Below are 9,602 nucleotides of genomic sequence, written 5' to 3'. Positions count from 1 at the left end.
AGCCTGCAGGAAGGCAACCTGACCAACCTGCTCATGGGTGCTTTAAGGATCACAGAATCAGCTGCAGTTGTTGGTGAAAATGCAGATTCCTGGTCTCATCCCTAGACCAAAGATATCTGAATCATTTGGAGATGGGTCCAGGAACCTGCATTATTCAACACACTTCCCAGGTGACTGTAAATGTCAAAAGACAAAATTACAACAAATTTAGTTTAAACATCTTAATTGGCTTCACTCGTGATTCTAGAATCGGGCAAGACTTCATTCCACAAAATAGCACAAGTGTCCCAATGAGCTGAGCAGAGGAGGTTGGTTTTATAGACAGAAAAGGGCTGAAAAAAGCAGAAACAAAGAACAAAAAGCAGATTGGTCATTTCATAGTTACTTTCCTTGTAAGGCAGGAACAGGGAAACAGAACAAGAGAGAAATAACTGGTTCGCATCGGGTTACTTCAGGTTACTTTTTGTTGTAAGGATTAAAGCAAAGGGAACTTCATTATGTTGATTAAAACGGTCTGTTTGGGAAATCAGGGTGTGTATCTCTCTTCTGATTTCGTGAAAGGTTATCAGTCTGATGATGTAGAACTTTAGCATGAGTGACTCCATTCTGATTTTTAGTCTAGTCTGTTGAGACCCTAATGCCAGAACTTTTTTTGTTTGTTTGTTTTGCTCTTGTTGCCCAGGCTGGAGTGCAGTGGAGCTATCTCGGCTCACTGCAACCTCTGCCTCCAGGGTTCAAGCGATTCTCCTGCCTCAGCCTCCCAAGTAGCTGGGATTACAGGCATGCGCCACCATGCCTGGCTAAATTTTTTTTTTTTTAGTAGAAACCGGGTTTCACCATGTTGGTCAGGCTGGTCTCGGACTCTTGACCTCAGGTGATCCACCTGCCTCGGCCTCCCAAAGTGCTGGGATTACAGGTGTGAGCCACCACACCCAGCCCTTTTTTCTTCTTCTTTTTTTTTTTTTTTCAAGACAGGGTCTCGCTCTGTCACCCAAGGTGGAGTGCAGTGGCGCCAAAACAGCTCACTGCAGCTTCCACCTCCTGGGCTCAGGTGATCTTCCTGCCTCAGCCTCCCCAGCAGCTGGGCCCCACCACACCGGCTAATTTTTTAACTTTTAGTAATGACGAGGTCTGATTATGTTACCCAGGCTGGTCTGGAACTCCTGGCCTCAAGGCATCCGCCTGCCTCTGCCTCCCAAAGTGCTGGGATTACAGACATAAGCCACCGCGCCTGGGCTCCTATGATTTTTATTTAACATAATGCAACGTGGAATTTGTGCTCTGCTTAGTTCAGTCTGAGCGGGAGTTCCTTGATACTCTGGGAAACACTGAAAATCATTCCATCCCCATCCATTCATTCCTGCAGCACTCAAGCGGAAATTCTGCGTTTCAGACAGGGACACTACCCTTAGAAAGTAGTGGGCTTCCCCAGCAGCGTAGTGAAACATGATACTCCTGAGTTTCACGAAAAAAAGGCAGACATCTGGCCAGAGCTGGGAGGTAGGAAATACAGCACGGTGCCCTCCTCCCATACTCCAGCTAGGATTACTGAGGCCAGGCCCCAGGCCCTGCAGGAAAAGAGGTGCGTGACTACTTTAAGGCCTTTCACTCTATGACTCAAAGGGCCGGGTGGGAGCTGGAACTCAAGGCCCTCCCGGGCCTGGAGAGCCCACGCGCCGTGGGCGGGGCTCCCGGGGTCGCCTAGGCAACGTGCTTGCGCCCCGCGCGAGCCAAGTGCCCCGGAGCTGAGGAGGGAACGCGCGCTATTAGATATCTCGCGGTGCTGGGGCCCCTTCCCCTAGCACCTCCCCCGGCTCCTCCCCGCGGAAGTGCTTGTCGAAATTCTCGATCGCTGATTGGTCATTATGCTTCAGGGGCGGAGCCCCTGGCAGGCGCGGTGCGTAGTTCCGGCTGCCGGTTGACATGAAGAAGCAGCGGCGGCTAGGGCGGCGGTAGCTGCAGGGGTCGGGGCTTGCAGCGGGCCTCGGGGCTGAGAGCGCGACGCGGCCTAGAGCGGCAGACGGCGCAGTGGGCCGAGAAGGAGGCGCAGCAGCCGCCCTGGCCCGTCATGGAGATGGAAAAGGAGTTCGAGCAGATCGACAAGTCCGGGAGCTGGGCGGCCATTTACCAGGTGCGGGAGCGCCCCGGAGCGTGGCGGGCCCTTCGCTTAGGCCGCTTGAACATCCCCTCAGACCTCCAGGCCCCAGACTCCCTCTGGGTCTTGCCCTCTGCCTCGCTCCTACTGCTTGAGGATTCGATGGGACAGCGACGCACTGCGTCGCCCCCCCCTTTGTCCCCGGGGTGGGCCTGTTTCTCACCGCAGCCTCGGAGCCCCCTTCGATCCCCCACCTCCCTCCTGTTCTCCAGCCCGGATGATGTCTCAAGCCGGGGGACCGCCGGTCTGTGCTCTCAGCGCGAATCCCTCGCACCCCGACCCCGCCCCCTGCCTGTCCACTCTTTGTCCCCTGGGGTGATTTAGCACCCCCACTATTTCCTTTTCTGGAGTGAACCACCTCAGACTCTCTTCCTTTGTCTCCCTGGGGGAAAAGGTTACTCCCCCCGTCCCTCCTTCACCTTTCCTTTCCCCTAGTCTCAGTGTGCGTCGAGTCCCAGGGATGACAGTCCCCTTCCCCGTTTCTGTTCATTCATTTATTGGATAGGAGTTGGCGAGCTTATTCTGTGCTAGGCACCGCTTAGGCATTGGAGGTGGCGTTTGCTAATCAGGACAGACAAGATCCTAGCCTTAGTGGAGCCTAGAGTCGAATAGGGCAATCAAACACAAAAGCAAATAATTTCAGATAGTGACAGGTGCTGTGAAGAGAACGACTTCCTAACGGAGTACAGGGTGACTGTATAGAAGGCCGGCTATCTTAGAGAAGGGGATCAGGGAAGGCCTGTCAAAGGAAGAGACATTTGCTTTGTGAGCTGAACCAAGAGGAGCAGAAAGCCGTGAGAATATAGGGCTAAAGAACCTTCTAGCCAGGAGGCCTGCGGTACCCACTCCATTGGGGCCATGATATTATCCTTTCAGGCAGGTCTCAGGAAGGTTAACGTTTTAACCCTCTCTAAAATAGCATCTTTCCTCAATGAGCAGCTTAGTCTTTGCTCGTGGCAGAGATGACCTTGTCTTAGGAGTCATCTTGTGTGTTAAAAAGTTAGGAAAGTAGGGTTTCTCATATATCTATAAAACAAATAGCTAAAAACACAAAAGAGCTCTTCCTTTCACAAGCATCTGAATAAAATACATACTCCCAATTAAATGTCATTGCGGGGGTTGTGAAGATTAACTAAAACCACACTTGCACAGTATCTTAAGCGATATACAGAATAGAGAGATTTTGTTACTTGCGTAAAGGGAGACGGCAGGTGATTCTGTTTTCAGCTTATAGGCTCAAAAGGCAAATTGTGAGATCCATCAGCTGTAGTATTAAAGTCTATTTTGAGCTCCGCTTAGAAAGGAAAAAAGATTTAAGCAGTTCTTTGGTATGCTTGACTAACAAAAGCCTTTTTTTTTGGCAGCCTTGATTTTCATGTGGATTTACATCAAGCTTATTTGACAGGATTCTTTTTATTTGGACTGTGGTGTGTATATTAGTTTCTGCTAGACTAATATTTCTAACCACTGTAATCTATATACTAATAAGTATGATTGATCAGTATATAAAATTTGTATGTCATATCTGGTCTCTGAATTAGTTGAATGAATTCCACAAGGGACTTTGAGAATGTGTGGACAAATTTTCTGCATCAGTTTAATGCAGTAGAGTCTAAAGTGGCTTTAAATGAAAATTGTTGGTCTGAAGTGTTGGAGTTGATTATGATACACCCCATCACAGTGGAAGCATTGTGGAGAAGTCTTTTCCACTGAAACTGACTGAGTTGACAACAAGAAATACGTATGGTAACTTAGTTCTTAGTTGAATTTTATTTCTTACAATTTTAAGCCAGAGTGGGCTGACCTGTCACCCAAGCATTGTTAAAACTGTATTCAGCATGCAACTAGCATGGAGTGTGTCAGTCTTCAATTCATTTCCTTCATTGTTCTTAAGTTTTTCTGCCACAATTAAGCCCCACAAGTTAGTCAAGGTGTTGAGATTTTCCCTGCTTCTTAATGGATTGCCACATTCCCGGAGGTAGTTTCTTTTGGTCTTAGAGAATTGTCAGGGCCGGCTTTTCTCACCTCCACTGTATGGATATTTTTCTTTTCGAAAATCTTGAAATCAGAAGCTTTTCTCCTAAGTGTAAAAGTAGCTCTTTGTCATACAACTGTAGCGTTTTCTGAAACAGAGTTCAGATGACCTTGAGTCTAAAGTGGCTAACTTTCCGAGGTGTGTATCGCTTTACCAAAACCATTATTTTTCAAGGATTCAAAGAAATGTGTTTATAATTGATAGAAAATGGAAGTTTAAAAAAATTAGTATTTTATAGCATGTCGAAATGAGGGCAGCCTTATACAAAGTCATACTTTGAGCTTGCCTAGCCTATTGTGATTAGAGAATAATGTAATTTTTGCTTACAACTTGGTAAGCAGGTCAGTTATTCTAACTTATTTTCTGATTAGAACAAAAAGATGTAAAAACTTGAAAAGAACAAAGAGTGAAGAGGACTTTTGAGTGCTGAGGAATGTGGCAGCTTGGAAAACAAATTTTTTAGGCAGAGATTCTTTGCTAGGTCAGTTTGATAAAGTGAGCATAACCGTATTTTTAATCTTTAATGCTAATGAATAGCATAGATGCTAATAAGCATCTAGGTCTATAAAAAGTCAGCTTTGATAGTGTATATAGATGACTTTAAACATTATTTTCTAGCATTTAAACACTTTCAAATCATCTGGTTGCTTGATTGGGCCTAGCTGTCTAAGAGGAGAGAACGAGCTCAGATGAGGAAAAGAGATTGGTTTTACTGATCTAGAATGAGAGGAGAGAGGGTTGAGTGAATGAAAAGAATAGCTCATGTGCTGCCCTCCATCTGTAGTTTCAGAGGGGTTGGGTCCGGTGTTTTGCTTGTTTTCTCGTCTGTAAATTCTTTGATTCTCTGATACCATTCACTATATTTCAGTGTGAATGATTTGATTGTTTCAGATAAAGGGGACTGCAATAGTAGCTAGTGACATGAAGGCAAGATTTATTCATGTTAGAGGCAGGCTTTGTAAAATGGGCCACTCTTCCAATTGACATTTGTTTTTATAGCTGTTTTCATTATGAAATACAATCTAATGCCTGACTAGGTTAAAACCATGTTGTAACAATAGTTCACTAAAATTCCTTACTGATATACAGCTTATGTTGTTATATTCCAAAAAGATGAGTATTAAAATTTGCCAATAACGTTTATTTAAATACCATTTTCTTCAGAGGAAAAAAAAACTATTTTATGCAAAGGAGAAAGATCTATACACTATGACTCACTTCACTTAAAAAAAAGATAAAGACTAACGGAAATGACTGGGAAGTTCTAGTCATCTTGAGTGACCCATTAGATCTAAATGTTCTTGTTTAGCCCTGGTTTGAGTGAACTAAATTTAGGTGTCTGATCAGTACTTTGGAAATGGTGTAAATGCCTTTGTAATTGTCTGGACTGATATTAGATTAACTGGGAGCACAAGTAGAAATAGTGAAGGCAAGAACTTTTTGCTATTGTTATTTGACATCACTGGCATATTTACAGGAATACTTTGGTGTTTTTGGAAGTAAGTAAACCATACCAGTAGTTCCAAAAAGTCAGCTGGGGGATAATGGTAATGCCACTTTTTCTTAGCTGCAAGTTATCTGCTGTTGCTCCTCCTCCATTTTGCATTTTATCATGAATAGCTCCTCAAAACCTATTAAAATACCTGGTATTGAATAATGTAATTGAATGTGTACTGAATTTCACGGTGAAAATGAATAAGAAATTTCCTGTGGAGGTTTTTTGACTTAGCTACTGAAATAATGGCCTTTTGTTTTGTGATTCTTTTCCTTTTCTCTTTGTTAAAGAAAACCGTCTTGTGATCTTGTAGATTACAGAATCCTTTTGGCAATTTTTGTTCCTAGCAGTGCTTTTTCTTTCTTTCTTTCTTTCTTTTAAATAGAGATGGGGTTTTGCTATATTGCCCAGGTTGGTCTTGAACTCCTGGCTTCAAGCAATCCTCCCACCTTGGCCTCCCGAAGTTGGGATTGCAGGCGTGAGCCACCATGCCTGGCTTGCAGGTACTTTTTCTGAGGCCTGCCTGAGCCTATATATATTTTGCACAATTTGGCATTCCTCCCTACAGTGTTTATGCTGATTTGTTTCTGGTAACAACTAATACTGGCAAATCGGCTGGGTGTGTTCCTTTATGCAGCCCATGTTCAGGAAAATTGGAATTCTAGCTGGGTCATTGTTCTCAGATGATGTAGTTTGGCACCAGCCATTCCATGTTCACATTCGGAGTATCCAGGAGGGCTGGGGACTTTGAAGTAGTTGGTGATTCCCTCTGCCACATTTCATTGGTTGGTCACTATGGCATCCCTTCCACCACACTAGTAGTCTAGGTTCTCAGATGTTGCTTATGAGCCTGCAATGGTTTCTAGTTTCACACTGCAGAAATGAGTGAAACCGGTTACCTGTTAATATGGTCCCATTGTCACTAGAGTAATTAATTGTTCTAAAACCAGATCTGAGTCTGTCACTCCTCTGTGTAACTACTTCTGATTCTTTCATAACACTTGTAAAGTCCAAACTCCTCTTTAGCATGGCAGCCAACTTCCAGTCCTTCCCTCCCATGTGGCTTCCATTCTAGCCAGACAAGAAAGGGCAGCATTCTCCAAACTCATCCTCACCCTTCATTCCTCTATACCATTGCTAAGCACTTTGTTGAGGATGCCTCTCCCGTTCAGTCTAGCTTGCATCTTCCAGCTCGAATGTGTGCTTCCTTGCACCAGAGTTTTGTTCCGTCACCTGTGTGTTTTCATACAAGCTGGCACATATCTCTTCTAAAGCCCTGCTGTCATTGTAGCTGCGTCTTTACAAAATTTTTTTTTTAATTTTTATAAAGTCAAGGTCTCACTATATTGCCCAGGCTGGTCTCAAATTCCTGGGCTCAAGTGATCCTCCTGCCTTGGCCTCCCAAAGTGCTGAGATTATAGGTATGAGACACTGTGCCCGGCTGTAGCTGCTACTTTATATCCCAGGTCTATCTCCAGCAGAGCCCAAGCTTCCTGAGGCCACCTGTTGTATCTTTCTCATTCATCTTGAAGTCCTCTGCTCCTGGCACAGAGTAGGTACCTAACAAGAGTTGGGATTGAATTGATGGTCAGTACTTTGCTAGCCTGATGGTATAAAGATGTACAAAACATGGTTCCTGGCTCCCACTCTAGGGGGGCAATGATGGAAACGATAGATTAGCCCACATTAGTACCAATAGCAGAGGGTCACTCTGGGAGAAGGCCCCACCACATTTTGAGTCATGGCCTAATGAGGTAATTTAGTATTGCCTGCTGCAGTGGCTTTGGAAGAAAGGCTGGCATTCTTATCCAGTAGAAGCTGATACCACTGATTTGTTTCACAGAAGCTTTAAATATAACAATAAATTTGTGCTTGGCCTAGGGTGAACTTTACAGGCAACTTGGAGGTAATATGTTTGTCTCTCTAAGAATTGTTGAATTCCTCTGCCCTCATCCCTCCTGACTGGTTCTCACAAGCCTTCTAGCGGGCCTTTGCATGTGGTTGGTTCATAAAATACTTTTTGGTTTTGGGATATAAAATATAGTTCTCCATAAAATAACGACCATTACCAAGTCTTTGATTTTTTTTTTTTTTTAACTATAAATGGTAATGACATTCTTTGGCCTTTGATCAGACCACCCTTAGGGGCAAGAGAGTAGTTTCATGTTTTGCTTTTTCTAGCGTCCCCTGTGTCCGGGTATAGTTGTAGTCTCAGCTGTCATACTAACAGTGCTGAGTGAGTCCCTTACTTTCTTTGGGTTTTGGTTTCTCCCTTGTAAAAATGATCCTGGACTAACTGATCATTAAGTTCAGGTCAAGTAATAAAAATCCTTAATGTACTCACAAATAGAATTTAATGTTCCTGAATAATCCTTGTAAAAACTGCAGCGGTTACTCAGTTTTGTAAGGTGTGGGTGGGTACGATTAGGCTCAAAAGTTTATAGGAGCTTTGTGAGTATAGTTAACAACTCAAAAGAATGGGATGTTTTTTTCCCAAGGGGCATGAAATGTTTTTGATAAATAGAGTTCATTTGACTTAGTAATGTGGAAAATGAGTAGCCCTGACACATATGCTATGCTTTTGCAGTTTTTCTCTCAAGTAGCAATTGGGTGGCTTTTCCTGTAAAAGATAGAGGAACTGATTCTTGAGAATTTACGAAAGCTTCAACCCTAACTAGGTACGCAAAGAATAGCTGCCCTTTATGTTGTAATTTTAGGAAGAAACCTACATCTGGTCTAAGTTTCATTTGAATAATATGATAGTTTACACATCTGCCATATTTGAGAAGAAAGTACCTAAGTCTCCAGTATTTTAGAAATAATGCTTTACTTTGTGTAGAAATGGTCTTCAGAGTTTACTAGCTGCCGCCCTCTCCTTTTTCAAAGCAGCTTGACATAATCATGAGTATCTTGCTGACAGCTTGTAAATTTTGATTGTATGAAAACTGAAAATAAGACCATTTCACACGGAAGATTTCCTCCTGCCCTGAAACAGCCAAAGAAAACTGTAGTCATCAAATCTATTGATCTCTGGGCTTTGGTACAAGTCACACTACAAATAAAATAATACCAAGTACTTATAAATGATTTTCAGTCCTTTTACAGTTTTTTTTTTAATAATTTTTTTTTTTTTGAGATGGGGTCTTGCTCTGTCATCCAGGCTGGAGTGCAGTGGCACAATCTTGGCTCACTGCAACCTCCACCTCCTGGGCTCGAGTGATCTTCCCACCTCAGGCTCCCAAGTAGCTGAGACTACAGGCATGTGCCATCACGCCCAGCTAATTTTTTTTTTTTTTTTTTTTGAGACGGAGTCTCGCTCTGTCACCCAGGCTGGAGTGCAGTGGCGCAGTCTCGGCTCACTGCAAGCTCCGCCTCCCGGGTTCACGCCATTCTCCTGACTCAGCCTCTCCGAGTAGCTGGGACTACAGGCGCCCGCCACCACGCCCGGCTAATTTTTTTTTGTATTTTTAGTAGAGACGGGGTTTCACCGTGGTCTCGATCTCCTGACCTCGTGATCCGCCCGCCTCGGCCTCCCAAAGTGCTGGGATTACAAGCGTGAGCCACCGCGCCCGGCCGTCGCCCAGCTAATTTTTGTATTTTTCTGGAGTAGAGATGGGATTTTGCTGTGTTGCCCAGGCTGGTCTTGAACTCCTGGGCTTAAGCCATCTGTCTGCCTCAGGCTCCCAAAGTGTTGGGATTACAGGTGTGAGCCACTGTGCCCAGCCCAGTCCTTTTTTTAAGAGAAAAACGTGTGACATGGTTCGATTTACTGAGTGCTTATGGTTTTACCAAGGCAGTAAGGTTTTATGGATACCCTATGGTAATTAGATAGAATTACTGCTCTGAAGTCAGCTCTGTAATATGGACTCAGAGTAAACATGGCAAAGGGACACTTAAGGTCTGCATTTTCTCTGGGA

The 9,602-nt window shown here is 44.1% G+C and overlaps 1 protein-coding gene across 2 annotated transcripts in view; it reads left to right on the top strand.

Annotated features, from left to right (window-relative positions):
* Positions 1-1,482: 1,482 nt before the first annotated feature.
* The window catches only part of PTPN1 (protein tyrosine phosphatase non-receptor type 1), a 73,244-nt gene continuing 65,124 nt past the window's right edge, over positions 1,483-9,602 (top strand). Inside the window, exons 1-2 of one of the 2 annotated variants that reach the window (XM_063633403.1) lie at positions 1,483-1,582; positions 1,875-2,131. In XM_063633403.1, coding sequence (XP_063489473.1) covers positions 2,069-2,131 — 63 coding nt within the window. In that variant the 5' untranslated portion in view covers positions 1,483-1,582; positions 1,875-2,068. Of the gene's footprint in view, positions 1,583-1,732; positions 2,132-9,602 lie in introns of those variants that run through there. The other variant, XM_055266786.2, reaches the window with a different exon arrangement.

Source organism: Symphalangus syndactylus, chromosome 24 (assembly GCF_028878055.3).
Source record: "Symphalangus syndactylus isolate Jambi chromosome 24, NHGRI_mSymSyn1-v2.1_pri, whole genome shotgun sequence".
NCBI classification, from domain to species: Eukaryota; Metazoa; Chordata; class Mammalia; order Primates; family Hylobatidae; genus Symphalangus; species Symphalangus syndactylus.
Note: the sequence above shows the minus strand (reverse complement) of the source record. Positions and strands in the feature narration are given on the sequence as shown.